General features: G+C 46.5%; 1 protein-coding gene across 2 annotated transcripts in view; it reads right to left on the bottom strand.

The window, feature by feature from the left end:
* HASPIN (histone H3 associated protein kinase) overlaps positions 1-19,907 on the bottom strand; it is a 1,547,868-nt gene that overhangs the window by 1,188,734 nt on the left and 339,227 nt on the right. For both annotated transcript variants that reach the window (XM_085639404.1, XM_085639405.1), the window contains exon 4: positions 13,751-13,868. In XM_085639404.1, coding sequence (XP_085495530.1) covers positions 13,751-13,868 — 118 coding nt within the window. The remainder of the gene's footprint in view (positions 1-13,750; positions 13,869-19,907) is intronic.

The raw sequence follows: 19,907 nt of genomic DNA, 5'->3' as shown, positions 1-19,907 counted from the left end.
GGTTTGAAATAATGTTTTGAGTACAGCCTGGCCCACACTAGCTTGTTGTGAAGTTTGCACATCTACACAATAGTGTTTGGTGAAAGTGTGCGGTGTTGACCATGAAGCTGCTTTGCAGATATCATCTAATGGGATGTTTCCTAGAAAAGCCATTGAAGCCCCTATTTTACGTGCAGAATGGGCTTTAGGGGGAACAGATAGCGTTTGTTTTGCTTTGTGGTAGCAAAATGCATTTGACAATCCACCTAGCTATACCCGACTTGGAGATGGGGTTGCCCTTGTGTGGTGGAGAGAAAGAGAAACAGTTGTTTGGTGTTACGGAAAGATTGTGTTCTCTCGATGTAGTAGAGTAAGGCTCGTTTGACATCTAGTGTGTGTAGAGCTCTTTCTGCAACCGTTTGTGGTTGCGAGAAGAATACTGGTAGTTCTACAGATTGGTTTAGGTGAAAAGGAGAAATGACTTTAGGGAGGAATTTTGGGTTGGTACGGAGAACAATTTTGTTATGGTGCATTTGCAGAAACGGTTCTTGAATGGTAAATGCCTGTATCACACTGACCCTTCTGAGGGAAGTGATGGCTACGAGAAAGGCGGTTTTCCAGGTTAAGAATTGGAGTTCACATTTGTGCAATGGTTCGAAGGGAGGCCCCATTAGTCTGGTGAGAACGATATTTAAGTTCCACACAGGTGAGGGTGGCACTCTGGGGGGAATTATTCTTTTAAGGCCTTCCATGAAGACTTTAATGGCAGGTACTCTAAAGAGTGATAGATGTTGCCTGTTTTGTAGATAAGCTGCTATAGCTGCGAGGTGTAGTCGAATGGACGTATAGGCTAGATTACACCTTTGTAGGTGTAGTAAATAGCCTATGATGTGTTGGATGGAGACGTCTAGGGGATTGATGGTGGTGGTGTGACAATAGACAACAAAACGTTTCCACTTGGCGGCGTAGCACGCTTTAGTGGTGGGTCGTCTAGCTTCCTTGATGACGTTCATACAGTCAGGGGGAAGATTCAGATAACCGAATTCTAGGACTTCAGGAGCCAGATCGCAAGGTTGAGCTGAGCTGGGTCCGGGTGTCTGATCTCTCCATGGTTCTGGGTTAAGAGGTGTGGAGAGAGGCGTAATTTTTGGTGCGGTACAACAGATAGTTCCAGCAGTGTGGTGTACCACGGTTGTCTGGCCCAAGTTGGAGCTACTAGGATTAGTGTGAGGGAGTGTTGCTGTAGTTTGCGCACCACTAGTGGAATGAATGGGAGAGGCGGAAAAGCGTATGCAAATCTGCCTGACCAGTTCATCCATATCGCATTCCCTTTGGACAATGGGTGTGGATATCTGGCGGCGAAGCTTGGGCATTTGGTGTTTTCGTGGGTGGCGAAGAGGTCTATCTGTGGATGCCCTCACATCTGAAAGTACGGGTTTAGAACTTGTGGGTGGAGTTCCCACTCGTGGATTTGTTGAGTTGGTCTGCTGAGCAGATCTGCCATAGTGTTTGACTCCTGGGACATGCTGAGCTAGGAGAAAGATTTTCTGGGGTATGGCCGATCTCCATATGCTCAGTGCTAGCTGAGAGAGCTGTGGAGAGTGTGTGCCGCCTTGTTTTTGAATATAGTACATGGTTGTCATGTTGTCTGTGCGGATTTGGACTGCCTTGCCTGAAATCTGTGTTTGAAAAGATTTTAGGGCTAAGAAGATTGCTAGTAACTCCAGATGGTTGATGTGGAGTAACTTTTGTTGAGGTGTCCATGTGCCCTGCACGGTGAGATCAGCTCCCCAGCCGGAGAGCAATGCGTCTGTGGTTAGTACTATCTGGGGAACCGGGTCCAGGAACGGTCGACCTGAGGAAAGGTTTGTGGTGGTCCACCACTGCAGAGAGCGATGGGTGCGACCGTCTACCAACACCAGATCTGTTAATTGACCCTGGGCCTGGTTCCATTGGCGCGCTAAGCACTGTTGGAGAGGACGCATCTGGAGTCTTGCGTGAGGTACTAAGAAGATGCAAGAGGCCATCATCCCTATTAGTTGCATAAACACCCGAGATGTAAGGGAGTGTTGTGCTATGAATTTTGCGCGTAGAGCCTGAATGCTTGCAATCCTGGCAGGATTGGGGTAGGTGAGCGCTTTTGAGGTGTCTATAGTGGCACCTAGATATTGTTTTATGTGGGATGGTTGTAGATGGGACTTTTCGTGGTTTACCGTGAAGCCTAGCTGGTGAAGTAGCTGGATCGTGGTGTGTGTGTGTGTTGTATGAACTGGCTTTTATCAGCCAGTCGTCTAGGTATGGGAAGACATGAATGTGCTGTCTACGCGGATGTGCTGCCACCACTGCGAGGCACTTGGTGAATACTCGTGGTGCGGTTGTGACTCCGAATGGGAGTACTTTGAATTGGTAGTGTTGGCCGTCCACTACAAATCCGAGGTACTTCCTGTGAGCGTTGTGCACTGGGATGTGGAAATAAGTGTCTTTGAGGTCTAAAGTTGTGAGGAAGTAATTTTGGGAAAGTAGCGGAAGTACCTGCTGAAGCGTCACCATATGAAAATGGTCTGAGTATGTATTTGTTTAGGGGCCGAAGGTCTAGGATGGGCCGTAGAGTCTCGTCCCTTTTTGGAATGAGAAAATATAGGGAGTAGACCCCCATATTTTGTTGGTTGGTAGGAACGTATTCTATTGCCTTTTTGTGTAGGAGGGAGATTACCTCCTGCTTGAGTAGCAGTAAATGTTCTGGTGACATTGGGCGTTGTCTGGGTGGAATGTTTGGGGGTGTAGATATTAGTTCTAGGCAGTAGCCTGACCGAATTATTTGTGTTACCCATTTGTCCGAGGTGATGGTAGTCCAGACCGGAAGGAAATGTTGGGAGTCTGCCCCCGACTGGAGTGTGATGGTCTGGGGGAAGTGGAGCGAAGTCATTGGGGAGGCGCGGTGGCAGAGCGGGAGGGGTTTGTTTTGCCTCTGCCTTTGTTATTGTTGCCCCTGTAGCCGCCCCTTTGGTAACCCCTTGTGAAGGTGGACTGAGTAGGGGATTTTTATGAAGTGGAAGCGGTGTCTGAGGAGTAGCCTCTGGATGTGCTCCGAAATGAAGAGCGGCGAAAGGAGCGTCTGGGAGGATGAGATTGTAAGGCTCCCATGGATTTTGCCGTGTCAGTGTCCTTTTTCATTTTCTCTAGGGCGTCATCCACTTTGGGGCCAAACAAATGTTCCTGGTCAAAGGGATAGTTGAGAATGGAGGCTTGTACCTCCGGTTTAAAACCGGATATCCTTAGCCAGGCATGGCGACGGAGGAGGACACTAGTATTGATGGCCCTAGAGGCTGTGTCTGCTGCATCTAAGGCACAACGTATGGAGGTGTTAGTAATTGTTTTGCCCTCCTGAATTAGCTCACTGGCCCTAGCTTTGTATTTATCAGGGAGATGGTGCATTATGGCTTCTAGCTCGTCATAATGGGCCCTGTCATACCTCGCTAGTAGTGCTTGTGTATTGGCCGCTTGAGATGCAGTACGCTTGCCTGATGCGTCCAAGAGTTTAGACTCCTTGTCCGATGGTGGTGCGTCACGCGACGCCTGGGAGTTGGCCCTTTTCTGTGCTGTGGATACTACTAGGGAATCTAGTGGCGCTGGCCCTGTGATGTAGGAGGGATCTGTTGGGGCGGCTATATACTTCTTTTCAATGCGCGGGTTAATGACCCTGGCCCTAACTGGGTCCTTGAAGATCTCCGGCGCATGTTTTAGAACACCTTTTAGCATAGGCAATATGGAGGTGGTCCTATGTGTGGTATCGAATGTATCTAGAAGGAAATCCTCCTCCATAGGGTCGGTATGTAAATCTACCCCGTGGTAGTGTGCCGCCCTTTGCAGTAAATGGTTAAACCCCAAGGAGTCTTCTGGTGGAGAAGGTCGGGAAGGGTAAAGATCGTGTTGTGGGACGTTAGGGATTTCAGGGACATTATAATCGTCCCATGGGTCGGGGGATCGTGTGGGAGTGGGGTCCCCTGTAGGTATATCTTGGGGCACATCCCCTATGTCATCGTATGGATCCCCTTGATGATCATCATCCGGGGATGGGGTCGGGGAATGATGAGGTGGGGGTAGAGGAGGGGAAGGTGGAGGAGGTGGGGGAAGGTATTCTGAAAGGGGAGGTAGCAGAGTCCTTCCTTTTTGGAGGTGGAGGCGGAGCAGGTTTTTCTGTCTCTTTTTGATAGAGAGCATCAAATGTCCAGTTTTGGGATCCTTAGTTAATATTTTTTGTAAAGGATCCGGTGTGAATAGTTCTGGAGAGGTTGGTGGGTCCGTCGGCGCCGAAGGCGTCAGGGCCGTTGGTTTCTTAGGTTTGTCGGTGCTGGTTCATTGTTTGGAACCATGCTTGGAAAGCTCCGATTGTTTAGTAGGTGCCGAGATGGATTTCGGCTTGGAAGTGTCGGTGCCGGTGGCCTTGTGGGCTTTTGTCGGTACCGAAGATGGGGTCGGTGCCAAAGAGCTGGGGCTCGGTGTCGAGATAGAGGCCGGTTTCTTTTTTGGTGCCGAAGAGTGTTTATCGGCTCCGACGGTGGGCTGGCTCGAGCCCGAGCCGCCCGAAGGCTTAATTAGCTTCTTTACCGGCCCCAAAGGTGCGGTGTGGGAAGCCGTGTCTTTGGTCTTGCTTAGGTCCGAAGGCGTGACCGAAGCCTTTTTCGGTGCCGTGGAGGGTGTGTGTGTGTGTGTGGGGGGGGGGGGGGTAGAGTAGTACTCACGACCCTCTGTGCCGGAGTGATGTCCTCCACTTCTGAGTCGTCTGCTTCGGAGGCGCTGACGAGTCCCTCGTCGGTGTGTTGTTCTGGAGCGTCGACGCCTTCCCTGAAGAGGTCATCCGGGATCGCAGAAGAGTGTGCCATGGTTCTTCTGGCTCTTCGGTCCCGAATCGTTTTCTTGGACCGGAGCGCGAAGATTACATCCGAGCCCGATGGCGGAAAAAAACAATCTGAGGATGGAGCCGAAGCCCATGCGCAATACGATCCAAAGGAGGAGTCACCAGCCTCGTGATTTCCAATGACTTTCCAAGAGGAAAAACAAACTGCAAACATCCGGGCCCAACACCAGATGGCGATCTATGCACAAGTGTGTAATCTGCAGCTCATATGCCTCGAACCTACAGTATTCATGAGGGAATACCTATTATGACAAGATTTATACTATTGAACATTCCTTCCTGGCTTGAAGATAAAAACTATCAAGCCATGCCACACCATTACCTCTTTACTTTGATTTGGGCCATAAGAAGATCTTGGAAATCATGCACCTAAGACCAGATTTGTTCTGGGCCAGCAATCATACAAAGGTTGCAGGAAGGAATGCTTGCAAATAGTCCAACCATTGGCCATCCCTTGGGGTAGCATTCAACCCCACATTTTTTCACAAACTATAGACTAGGCTCACTTCATGCAAATTAGCACAGACCCAAACTGCCAGGCGAGGTCCCTTCCAGAACAGAACACAAGTCATCGCTGGATCAGTTTCGGCCTTGTTGGCCTAATCAGAGAGGCACAGCTTGAATCCTATGGCACAGTGAGCAAGGGATCCATATCTGGTATACCCTTGGCCACTTAGGGAGTTACATCAATCACCAAAGGGGGCATGAAGGAATGTGCGCAAAAAGCTCCAAGTGTATGTCCAGATGTGGATCCCTTGCTCACTGTGCCACTGGAACCAAGCTATATACAACTGAAGAGTCTCTAATCACTCCAAAGCCAGTCTTGGGTTGCTTGTATTCTGGTCAGACAGGACAAGAGTTGGCAATTTGGGATGAACTGTTCCTATTGGAGCAAGACGAAGACTGATTTGAACATGGTTGGATCTAATCTAAGGTGGAATGGTCGACAAAAGAAAGATGGTTTGGAACTACCCCGCGCAATTGCCAGCGGTTAGACTTATTGCAAGCACTCATCCCATCACCTTTTGTATGTTTGTTTTGGGCTAGAGTGTCGTTACCAGACCCAGTGGAGCAGAGAGCTGGGCTCTTGAATGTCCTTGTATATTAGAACTATGAGTATGATCACTGGTTCAAACATATTCCCCTAAATACTGAGAAACTAAGATACCCAGAATTTTGATCAGTAACAAAACCCGCCTGTAAAGAGCACATGACAACATTAAAGATGACAAATTATTAATTATATAAAAGGTGAACCATGTAATACTTAATACTGAAAGCAGGTTGAGGGTAGGAAATCTATTGGGAGCGGGTAGACGCAATGAATATCAATGTTCAATTTTCTGGATTTTATTTCTGGATCCTCCACCTAGTTGGTTTTATGAGAATATGGGAAAGGGACAGTGGTACTTAACGTAGCTGCAATTTTTGTGAAACGGTTAAAAAAAAAAAGAAGAAATTTATATCCTACTGCTTACAGCACATTGGGGATTTAGAATTTCTTTTAGGATAGTCTGCTTAGACTGAATCTACAGCTTTATTAACAGTTAAACAGATTACCCCATTCACTACTATTTGCAAGTATCAGGTTATGCTTCCCATTCACAGAAGGTGTATGATAAATATCTGAAATGCCAGATTTCTCTTAGCAGAACTACCTCTTCTTAATTGTAAATTATTGAAGCGCAGGACAATTTTAGGTTTTGCCTGCATGTGCAGTCACTTGCAGGGTCAGTATTTGTACCAACACCCCACCAGACTATCACCACCACGGCCCTTCCACCACCACCACCCCTTAACACCATCCTACGACACTACCCTACCAACACCACTATTCTATTACCATCCTAACCACCACCAACCCAACAACCACCACAACCACCACCATCATAACCCCATCCTAACCAACACCACAACCACACTACCCTAACCACAACACTTCCCTAACCACAACAAACACCCTAACCACAACACCCTAACCACCACTTTGCCAAAACCACCAGCATACTATCACTATCCTAAACACCACCAGCCTACTCTAACCATCACCAACACCATCACTTTCACCCTAATCACCACAAACACCCTTATCCCCACCCAAAAAGCACACTAACCACCATCCTACTACAACCACCCTAAATATTACCAGCGCTCTAACCACCAACACCCTACCACCACCACAAACGCCACCACCAACACATAAACCAATCACCACCATACCACAACCACCACATTACCCTAACCACCACCTCAATACCCTTACCACCACCTTACTTTAACCACCACAACAATCGCCCTATCCTAACCACCACAACCCAAAAGAGCCTACCTCAACAACCACTACCACCCTAGGCAGCCTACCACCACCATAACCACTACAACCCTACCACCACCACTGAACCCTCACCAAGACCCTACTATAACCACTAACCCCACCCTAAACCCGCACCCCCATAACCACCAGCCTCACATCAGCAACACCACCCCCTTCCAGCATCAGCATGTGTAGCACTCTACCACCACTCCCACTCTTTCACCCCCTACCAAAATCACCCTAATACTACCACCCTGGATACCACAACCCCGCCACCATCCCCACCATCAATCTACCACTGCCCCATAACCAACACCACCACACTATACTAACTACCAACCTAACCACTAGCACCGTACCCTAAACACCACCTTCCTAGACAACCACCACCCTAACTACCACCACTATCCTAACCACCACTACTCTACCACCACCTTAATCTTCCTACCCAACTAACACCACCCTTTCTCCAAGCATGGCTCTCAATTCCTGTGGAAGCTCTTCACTGTTTAGCAACTATTCACTACTTGATTGTTGTTTTAAATCAAAAGATGTAGCCTTCATTTGTGTTTGTTTACCCTCAAGTAACTTGTTCTCATCTGAACCTATGCATCTAGGTAGCCAGTAAAGCAAGCCATATCAAACATTATGAAACATTTACATAGTGTCTAGAGCTATCTATCGACATGTCTGCCTTAGCTATAGATATTATGTGAACGGTGAGAAGGAACTCTATGTTAGGATGTTGCTGTGAACCTTAGGGCGAGTGCTAGCTAAGCAGTTTCACGTTTATATAAACTGCATATTGGAATGACCTGTACATTTTAATTGCTGTACAATGGGAATAAAACATGTACTGTTAATCGCATTACGTGGCATGCTTTTAATAAAGCAACCTACCTACACAGTCAATACTTCTTCCAAAAATGGTTGTGTGGGTTTTCCCTCCCCTGGTGCATGGCTTCATTATTTGTCTCTTCTCACTGCTTACTTCTTAGACACTCTTTCTTTTTGGTTAGGTGCTCAACAACAAACTGGACAGGATTGCACAAGTCAATGCCGTAACTGCATCCTGCTTACACAACCTGATGTCGCTGAGGAAGATCTTCAAATAGCTCCCAAGCAACACTAGAAAACGGTCACCCACGCCATACCCACCAGCAAGTTGAACTATAGGACCACCTTCTACATCGGTATCACCAAACAACTCACTCGAAGACTATAAATCATCCAGAACCCGGCAGCCAGACTCATTCTCAAACTCCCACATGGATCTCACATCGCACCACACTTCATGGAACTACACTGGCTCCCGATACACAAATGCACTCAATTCAAACTCCTGACACACACACACACACACATTCAAGGCATTATACAACTCAGACCCCATCTACTTGAACAGTTGCTGCTTCTTCCAGCAACCACCCATAAACATTTGCTCCGCAGGACTCCTACTCGCACACATCACATGAAAACACAGACTGGATCAGGAGGATGGGCATTACCCTTCTTCTCTACTAAAGCATGGAACAACCTCCGGCAGCACATCAGAGTCTCCTCCTCTCTTTTTGAATTCTGCAAGAAGCTGAAGACCTGGCTTTCCAATTATCAACCCACCATAGGCAGGGCTAGGAGTGCACTCACACACTTGCTTAGTGCCAGGATACCTGCGGTTGATAGTGTGCTTCACAAATACATTTGAGTACATGTGTTTTCCAGCTGTCTCCCTCATGTACTTCTTTTCCCCCGCGCCACACTCCATGATGCAGTTGCCAGTGTGCATCTCCCTCACCCCTTCATGTTGTGCTTGCACTTGTGATTCTCCACCAGCATCTCGCCTGTGTGCTTCTTCTCATTCCACATTGCTCACTTTCACCGGAGTACTTCTGCTCCCCCGTGCTGATGCTGATGTTGCTGTCTTGGACATGGTGTGTACTTCTCCCACCGCCCTCTGTTTTACTTACGACCTGTCCTCTGGGATCGTTCCCCAGCGCTCACCATTATTCTTCCACTCCTCCTCTCAAGCCTCTTTTTCTTTTTAAATACATTTTTTTTAAAAAGACCACCACCTTTGACACTAACTTTTTTCTTAATTTCCCAATCCAGTAAGTAATTAAAAAGAAATTGTCCCGATCCAGTGCATTTTGTAGGTGTGTGCATGCGTAGTGCAGACACAAACAAAATGACACAGCCACTGCGGCTCATAGCACCTTTATTTTAATTTCCTCTTTAGCTATGCTGCACGGCGTTGCTAAAAACGATTTGCAAAGCCAATAGTTTCCAAAGCCACAACATATTGCCTTTGCCAATGCTTATTCACAACGAATATGATTAATGAGGAGTTTGTTATCCAGTGACTTTTATTACGTTAACCCCTTGTGTGCCCATGACGAGCTGGACTCGTCATGGAGCACAGTCGCGCTGTGCCCATGACGAGTCCAGCTCGTCATGAGGCATTCCCTGGGGAATACCTCTGGTGCGGGCACCAGAGGGATTCCCATTTAGTGAAAATAGCCTCGGGAGCTGGGGAAGAGCTTCCCCAGCTCCCGAGGCCACCCCCCCTGCTTTCAGTGTAATGACGATCGGCGCGCACGTCGCGCCGACGTCATTACACTGAAAGTGAAACTGAAATGAGCCAAGAGGCTCATTTCTGTTTCTCTTTCTACGTGCTCAGGGAGCTATCTCAGCCCCCTGAGCACGTAGAAAGACGGGAGAGGTATCGTTGGAAAGGGGATAATCTCCCCTTTCCAATGGTACCCCTCCCCAGTGGATCCCTGCTTGGGGATCGCCACAGGAGGGCGATCCCCAAGCAGGGGGCCACCCACTAGACACCAGGGAGGGGGGGAGCGACCCCTTGGGCAAGGGCCTTTGCTCCCCCCAAATAATTTTGGCCACATTTAGTCTTTTTGCCCCCCCTGGGGGTAAGAAGCCCCCAATCTGCCCCCTCGGGGGGGCAAAAAGCCCACTAGACACCAGGTAATTAAAAAAAAATATATATATAGGGGCGGGGGCTGACCAAAACGGGCAGGCCCATGCCCCCACCCCACCCCCCAATTATCACAGTCTTTCTGCCCCTCCGGGGGGCAGATGGGGCATTGGCCCCTAATCTGCCCCTTCGGGGGGGGGGGGGGGGCAGAAGGCCCACTAAACACCAGGGATTTTTTTTGCGCATTTGTTTTTACGGTGGGGGCTGCCCGAAACGGGCACGCCAATGCCCCCACCCTCCCCCCCACAAAACTGACAGTCTTTCTGCCCCCCAGGAGGCAGATGGCAGCTGTAGCCCCCAATCTGGCCCCCCCTGGGGGCGCAGAATGCCCAATAGAAACCATGGATTTTTTTGTTTTATTAGTGTAGGGGCACCCCAAAATGGGCATGACAATACCCCACCCCACCCCCAGAGAAATTCCAGTCTTTCTGCCCCCCCCCCCCCCCCGGAGGGCAGATAGTGGCAGTGGCCCCTGATCTGCCCTCTGGGGGGGCAGAAAGCCCACTAGGCGCCAGCGAGTACGCAGGCTTTTTTTTATGCGTAGGGGTGGGGGCTGCACAAAACGGTCATACCAATGCCCACACACCCACAAAAAATAGCCACAGTCTTTCTGCCCCTTTAGGGGCATATCAGGATGAAACCCCCTTCCCCGATTCCCCTCCAGGGCGGCAGAAAGCCCACTGGGCTCCGAATTTTTTTTAGCAATGTGCATTCCTGTGGATTTTGGGCCCTAGCGCAGTTTGCACGTAGGCAAACCTAGCAAATCTGTACATTTTTTTAAACTAGACACCGAGGGGAATCCTGGATGGGGTGACTTCACTGGCTCTCACCAGGTTCTGTTACCCAGAATCCATTGCAAACCTAAAAATGCATCCAAAATAACACATTTTCCTCACATTTCTGTGGTGGAAAGTTCTGGAATCTGCGTGGGTCCACAAAATTCCACCCACCCTGCGTTCCCCAAAGTCTTCAGAAAAAAATGGTACCTCACTTGCGTGGGTAGGCCTAGTGCCCGCGTGAAGCAAGGGCCCAAAACCTATTGAGGAGACATCAAAATTACCTATCACAAAACAACCTGGTTTTGCAAAGGGGGTCCCATTAGTTTTTGGCCCCGGGCTTGGCGGCCATCTAGGGAAACCTACCAAACCCACACATTTCTGAAAACTAGACACCCGGGGGACTCCAGGGAGGTGTGGCTTGCGTGGATCCCCCAACGTTTCCTTACCCAGAATGCCCTGCAAACCTCAAATTTAGCTGTAAAAAAATCACCTTTTTCACACATTTTTGTGTGGGAAAGTTGTGGCATCACCGGGCTGACACAAATTTCCTACCACCCAGCAGTCCACCGGGTCTCCCGATAAAAACGGTGCCTCACTCGTGTGGGAGGCCCAAGTACACGCGACAGGCAAGGGCCCAAAAGGGGCAGATTAGGGGCCAATGTATAGGTTTGCTAGGTTTCCCTAGGTGCCGGCAGAGCTATGGTTCAAAAACTACAGCTAGGCACTTTGCCAAAAAAGGGTCATTTTTCACAGCGAAATTGAGGTGTCCCCACGTTGCGTTTTGCGCAGTTTCCTGTCGTGGGCACTAGGACGACCCACACAAGTGAGGTCCATTTTTCTCGGAAGACTTTGGGGAACGCGGGTGGGTGGAAATTTGTGGATCCACGCAGATTCCAGAACTTTCCACCAGAGAAATGTGGGGAAAAGGTGTTTTTTTTGGCAATTTTTTAGGTTTGCAAGGGGTTCTGGGTAACAGAATCTGGTGGGAGGCAGTCAAGTCACCCCATCCTGGATTCCCCTGGGTGTCTAGTTTTCAAAAATGTATAGGTTTGCTAGGTTTCCCTAGGTGCCGGCAGAGCTAGGGTTAAAAAACTACAGCTAGGCACTTTGCTAAAAAAGGGTAATTTTGCATTGTGAAAACGTGGTGTGTTCACGTTGGGTTTTGAGCCATTTCCTGTCGTGGGCACTATGCCTACCCCTTACAAGTGAGGTACCATTTTTATCGGGAGACTTAGGGTAATTCAGATTTGTAAAGGAACTGTTATTACCTATTGACTTTCGATGCATTTCTGCCTTCCAAATGAAAGACATTGTGTCAAAAAAGAAGTCATTCTAAAAAATTACTGATAATTCTCATGCTAGTATGAGTATCCCAATTTCGGAAATGTGCAAATATCTTCTGTTTCTAAACTCTATATTTTGTTCCCATTTCAGAAATACATAGGTGTCTTTCATACCGATTTTTCCATGTACAAATTTTAACAGAATAATTACTATATACCCGGTACATAATAAAAAGCCATTGCAAGTTGCTGCTCAGTTTTTGGCTCTGGGTTCGTCGGGTTCTTGGTGAACCTACAAGTCCTATATATCCCCACAACCAGTAATGTCCAGCGGATGTAACGGTATATTGCTTTCAAAGAGCTGTCAAAATTAGAAGTTACAGGTGAAAACGTTGACACAAAAGGCTGTTTTTTTTCAACAAATTTTCAATTTATCCTATATTTAACTGTTAGTTTCTATAAAGAAACCTTGATGGATCTACACAAATGACCCCTTGCTCAATTCAGAATTTTATCTACTTCTCTAAAATGTATAGCTTTCTAGGATCCATTATTGCTTTTGTACCCATTTCTACCATTAATTGGAAGGAGGTTGAAAGCACAAAAAATAGCAAAAATAGGCTATGTCCCAGAAAAATGCCAAAACTGTGCAAAACATTTTGGGTTTCTGACAAAAGTCTGGTATCCCCTAAAAGCTGGGAAAATGGTGATTTCAGCCCCACACATCCTTTTTTGATAACATTTGCAGGGAAAAACCCAGATGCTTTCATTTGCAGCCCGTTTTCCCCATTTCCCCCCAAAAAAACTAAAATTTGCTGTATTTTGGCTCATTTCTGTGACCCCTCCAGGGGAATCCACAAACCCTGAGTACCTTCAGAATCCCCATGATGTTGGAAGAAAAGGACGCAAATTTGACGTGGATACCTTATGTGGTCAAAAAGTTACAGGGGCCTCAGCGCGCACTACCCAAATAGCCAAAAAAGGGCGTGGCACAGGAGGGGGAAAAGGCCTGGCAGCGAAGGGGTTAATCACAAAACATTCTCTGGCTTTACCTGATTTTTTACATAAACAGCTGACAAGGTTGTGGACACACAACATGGAGCAAAAGAAAAAACATTGAAAATAAGTAAAAACCTATGAGTCCAAACAACCCCCAGATGCTGCGATGAGGCATTCACGACCATAACACGTTCCAAGTTTGAACCGCACTATACTCTTCGGACAAGATGTCCCTAGAGCCAGGAGACCGACATTAGGAGTAATGTAGGCTCCCCATTTTCGCGCCTGAAACACCCGCAATGAGCAGGAATGTGGACCAAAATAATTGAACATTCAGAATTGCCACGTACAAAGCTTGTTCAAAGCATTAAAGGCACCCTTCAGATAACAAGGTACTGTTTCAATACCTCTACAAATAAAATGTGTAAATACTGAAGGTAAATAAAAGTAGTATCTAACACCTGAGGCAAAGTCATTTTTTGGGGTTACCTCTGTAAGAAAATTCCGTTTTCTTTCACCTGGGGTAGGCCGGCCACGATCTGCAAGCACGGCAGGTTTTCGTCGCTTGGTTATGAATTTCTGCTGAGGGGTGCCATTGATAAATGATCTGTAAAAGGAGACCGCAGTAAGGTCAAAGCGTGTTTTCATATAGTTCACCAAATAGCACTTATGCTGTTTCTAAGCGCTATAAGTAGCAGATGTCTTTAATACCTATTCACTGTACTCAATTTATCGATCTTCTGGAGGATGACCGGCTGAGTCTGACTCACCAGTATTCAAACGCGTGACCCAAAGAAACTGCTCTGTTGCAATAGAGGACAGTCAGCTCGTGAACTATCTCTCCAGCTGCAACATAAAAACAAGCACTGGCCATCCCAAATGTATTAATGAAAAAACGCCTTGTGTATTGATGGGTTTAGGAACTCAGTCACTCATCTTTGATGAATGGATGCATAAGTGCAATATACTGACTCATTCTTGCATTCACCCTCCGACAACCACAATAACATAAATAAACTCAACTTATGCGAATTTAGTTTAAACAAAGCAGGAAAAAAAAAGAAAACAAAGCTGTTCTAAGCACATTGGGCATAGGCTTGCAATAACAAAACTAAACTAAACAGAGCAACAGGTTTACGCCTTGCAAAGGTATTATAAATTGTCTATGCCGTTTTATGATCAAGCATGGCCGCCACACTTAGAACCAACGTTTTTACTGTCTTGGAATCGTAAAACAATGATACAGTCAAAACAGCCTACCATAATCTCCTTGTTTAGATAAAGTGGCCATGTAAGATGTGGTGCACTGCAGTTGAAATGAGTGGCATGTAAGCAGTTAGGACTGCCTTACATGCCACTCACAAAAGTAGTATTTGCGTAAGAAACTTTAATATAAAAGGAGGACAAGCATGGAAATGAAAGGGGAATTATAATAGGGAGAAAACTAAAAACTAAATGAATGGCCAACCAGCCCTGACACTAAAGCACACTAATTTTCAGGTGGATGTACACAGGTGATCATAAAAGGCATCTATTCACAGGGTAAGAGTCAAACTGATGTGGACTGAACCATTACCACATGCAATTCGCTGTCATAGATGGAAATGCCTATAAATGACACCGACAGACCATGGCAAAACAGAGCCAACCCAAAGGCCCTCTATGTATCTATATGGCTATATATTTATTTATATGGATGGATGCATTACTTGTTATTTTTTTTAGTACAAGATCTTGGCAGACCGCTAAGAAGAGATTTTAGCAATACTAATTACAGGGCAAATCTTAACCTTAGGGCAGAGGTTTTCAAACTTTTTCAAGCTGAGCTCCCTGGGAAAAAGGTCTGGGAATTGGTACTCTGCATCAACAGCCAGCCACACCCCCAGAGTCCAGGTCACATATAGCAAATAATAAGAGCTACAACGTGGGCGTCAGGGGAGACTCCGAGGGGAAGAGGCTATGGAAGACCACAGAATGCAAACTACAGGTCCCACAATGCACTGGGAGATAGAATGCCTCTCTAGATAACCCGACAAAAAGAAGTCTTTGCTCTGGCATGTGCTATAATATTTGTATGAGCCAGTCACTGCCTCCGTGTAGTGTGCGCAGAGGGAGGGTGTGAGGGAGGGCGATGCACCCCTCTGACCCCCTCCCGCCTTTGCACCCCAGCACGACCAGGACTCATGGGCGCACAGAGCCAGGGCAGGTTATCACCGGGCGGGAAAAAGGATGACTTCACTGACATCAGTTTCTTCAGTGACTATTTTCTACACCAAAAACGCAGAGCTACTTATAGAAACTGCTTATGGAAACAGTGTGCCCGAAAAATCATCTTTTTATCAAAACAATTACTCAGACCTGATGAACGTATGAATTATTTTCTTTCATTCTGTTTCTGGCAAAGAATCGCCATTGTGAGGATAAAAAATACTTGCCTTTTCTAATTAGTTGTGAGCAAATTGTCGACCTTTTGAAGAGGCCGCTGTCTTTCTTCGTAGGCAGATTATGATTTTTCTATCTCCATGTTTTCAAGTGACTCGTTTTTCCTTCTAAAGGTCGGTATCTTGCGCAACAACTCAGTGTTGCATTTTTTGCATTCACATTTTGTGGGTTTTTTTCACTAGCGAGACAATCAAGCCATGTAAAAAAAGTAAATACATGTTGTGTACATTTTGGAGTGCTCCATCCTGTTAGTATATTTGTAAATTTACCCTATTGTTTTGACCTAAAAATACCCTCTGTCCACTTGCCCACTACACCCTGATGAAAAGCCTAAATATTAAAGAGTGTTGCAGCCTTTAACTTAAATACCAGCTTAACTTTCTTGTATTGAAACCTCTAGAAAAAAGATTAAAACAGGCTCACCAATTAATCCTTTAGACCGAGTAAAAGCTTTTAAAAATTCACAAATAGGAAGCAATAAAAAGTACTTTTAAATATAGCAAACACTTGCTTCCCTGTAACGATTCACTGTAAATTAAAGCAGGTAAACTGCACTAGAAATAATTTCACATGAGTAATGAAGGCAGAGGGAGGACAGAAGTAATTCTCCACTAATTGCACAACAGACCAGTTGCCTTATTTAAGAGTAGAACAGACAAAATAGCACCAATTACTACACATCAAAGTGACATCCTCTTAACAGCTTAGGACAAACTGGGAATAGATTTAACTGCAACTCAAGAGGTAACGGTGTCAACTCTGACTTTGACAGGACTTCCGGTACAGTGCATTGGCAATACATGCTCCAGTGCAAGCCCAGCATTTCCAGCTTCTACATGCCCAGATCTAGTTTGGCCAAATTGCTCACTGGAGTCCTCCACTGCTAAAAGCTCACAGTATACACTATACACTATCTTCATATTCAACGGTCTCTCCAGTAGAGTCTGAACATTGGTGGAATTCTCCTCCAACAGGGTCCCACTATTTGGAGGAGTCCTTAGAGGGAGCCTACCATTCAGACAGCACATCCTCAGGCACACAAACTAAACCCACATATCACTCCGACAACACAGCAGAACAAACAGACTCCCAGTAGTCCATCTCACCAGGCACAAGGGGTCAGCCACAAGGAGAGGAACACTCATTCATCCCAGAGTTAGACTACACCTACCCAGAAAGCCTAACTATCTCACCTCGCGCCCACTAACATCGCCTGTAGAGCAGAATGCAGTGCACGACATACAAAGGGCTCTACAACATCTGAGAGACTAGAGAATGAACGTGATATCAGCAGAATTTTGTAGTACAACAGATTGTTGTGTACCTCATCAACGACCACGTCATGGGTCTCTCAGAAGGTGACCCTTCCTCATTCATCCCAGCAACACCTTTAACTAGTGCTGTCCTCCTGACAGTGTTCCTGATTCTAGGCATTGATATCAGACAGGAACAGCACATTAGGCTAACAATAGTTCCTGCTTACGTCTCCCAGATACATACAAGAACAGCCCGATAAATAAAGGTCACTATAGGTACTCCACTTCAACATGTGCTCAAGAGCTTCACAGGGCAAGAGCAGCAAATAATGAATCACTGCAGGGAGCTACTCAAGCACACTAAGAATCTTACACACCCTGGCCACTTGAAGGCACCTTTGACTGTGCTACACTAGACCATGATACAATTTCCCTAGAGGCTAAAAATTTAGGCAGCAAGCTTCAAAAGCGCAAAGACACCTTAGCATGTGGCGTATCTTCAAAGAATACACCAAGTCAATACCCATACCTACGGCTCCACCTGCGTATCATGTAAGCAGCATGTACCCTAACCTTATCACTTCCTCTGACTTAGCTCCAACTACAAATGATCTGACAGCCGCTGGTTTCTATGAAATACCAGACGACTTACCCACTCCCTCCACCACCTCCTCTAATGGACAATGACATACAGACAAAACACACTCACTGCAAATTGTTAGCAGCTCCAGGCCAGTGGTAGAAGTTGTAGTTCAAGGAATACCAGGTCAAATAGATGCACAGTTCACATTGAAGCTTACACCAGTACAAAATAATGTTATGCAACAACAACAAGAAGACTGTGACACCGACTCCCATATAACACATACAACACACAGTTCACACTCTGGTTCCGACGCTAACCTTCACTGGCTAACAGCAACACCTCCCAAGCCAGCGCCGCTACTCCCATGAGCAGTTGCCACTAAGCAGTGCCATGTCCCAGCATGAGGACAGGACAGCCATCCTGGACTGCCCGGATAAACCTCAGCGACTTAGGACCAATGAATAATAATTTCTAGGCCTCTTTGCCATCTCAGACCCAGGCAATGCGGAGAGACAGCTAATTTAAGTAAGCGCACAGACAGCATAACACAATAAGACTTTGACCATGACTTGCTACAAAAGGTGCATTCACCCAGCCCCAAGGACATCACCTCTGTCCGACGTCGGTCAATGAAAATAGAAAAGATACAGGATACACTTAGTGAAATGCTCAATAAAGTAGACATCCCATCAAGTAGGAATGATGCAAGCACGGACACCCCTCTACGCGTACCATCACCACGCTCTTCCATTACAAGAGATGATGGGGGAATATCACCAATTTATGAGGCCAATATTTCAGGTATGTCCCTTGCAGCCACCACAACCATTCACAACACCATCTCTGCTCAAGCCCCACCAGCACCTTCCCAAACATCACCCTCAACTATGACACACGTTATGGGCCTACCACGTGGGCCCACATGTGGTTTCATACATGCCACCCCAGAGAGGTTTCACCCAGAGCAGGATAAACAAAGAATTACGAGACAGGGGTGTATGTCATTACATCGCATACTAATACCACACGTGCCATTACAAGGCGGGTATTACTACACGATGTCAATGACAACGAAATGCCATTACATCGCAAACTTTTACCACGAGTATGCTTTTACCACGCATGCCATTACAACGCAAAGGCATGCGTGGTAAAGCTATACTCGTGGTTAAAGTCTGCAAGGTAAGTGACTCTACACTACCCCTGCACAACCCTCCCCAGACCCACAGTCCTCTCCCTACAATTACACTACACTACCCTGCTCAACCCCCAACACTACCCTAAAACACTACACACATACTACAACACTACCCTAACCCTAAAACACTACACTACACAAACACTACAACGCTACCCTAAACCCTAAAACACTACACAATCACTACAACACTACCCTCAACCCTAAAACACTACACAATCACTACAACACTACCCTAAACCCTAACACACTACCCTAAATCCTAAAACACTACACAAACACTACCCTAAACCCTAAAATACTACACTACACAAACACCACAACACTACCCTAAACCCTAAAACACTAAACAAACACTACAACACTACCCTAAACCCTAAAACACTACACAAACACTACAACACTACCCTAAACCCTAAAACACTACAACACTACCCTAAACACTAAAACACTACACACACTACAGCACTACACTAAACCCTAAACCACTACACTACACAAACACTACCCCTAGCACGACCCCCTACACTACCCAAACACCACTACACTACCCTAAACCCTAAAACACTACGACACTACAGCATTACCCTAAACAACTACCCACACTACTCCCACCCCAAGCACAATCACCCTTACCTCTCTTCCATTGTGGTTCCTCTCCAGCGTCGCCGTCTCTGCTCCTGGTTCCTGCTTCATGTCTTAGGGCAGTTCACGTCGTTGTGAGGAAACGGAAGAGCCTCTGTTTCCTCACAACGAGGTGGATCGCCATTACATTGCATGCGTTGTAACAGCGCATGCGATGTAAAAACACGCGTAGTAATGGCTACGTGTTGTTACATCGCATGCGTTGTTACGCTTGCGATGTAATGGCATTGTGGGGAACAGCCGTGTTAGAATGGCTGTTTCCCACAAGACAGAGGAGCACTGATATAGAACGACTAACAGTGTTAGGAACTCACGGGCGACCCGAAGACATGTCCTTATTCGTCTCAGGAACAGCCCTAATGTGTTCCACTAGGCAGAAAAATTACAGAAACATGATGCTCAGTAAACAAACTACATTACAGAGCAACGACCTAACACCCAATGAAATAGTTACCCACAGGGAGGGTTCAGACTTATGTTAACCCTTTCACTGATGATTTGGCGGGTTGGCAGAAACTC

The sequence above is a fragment of the Triturus cristatus genome, chromosome 12, assembly GCF_964204655.1.
Source record: "Triturus cristatus chromosome 12, aTriCri1.1, whole genome shotgun sequence".
Lineage (NCBI taxonomy): Eukaryota > Metazoa > Chordata > Amphibia > Caudata > Salamandridae > Triturus > Triturus cristatus.
This window is presented reverse-complemented; position numbering and strand designations above follow the sequence as displayed.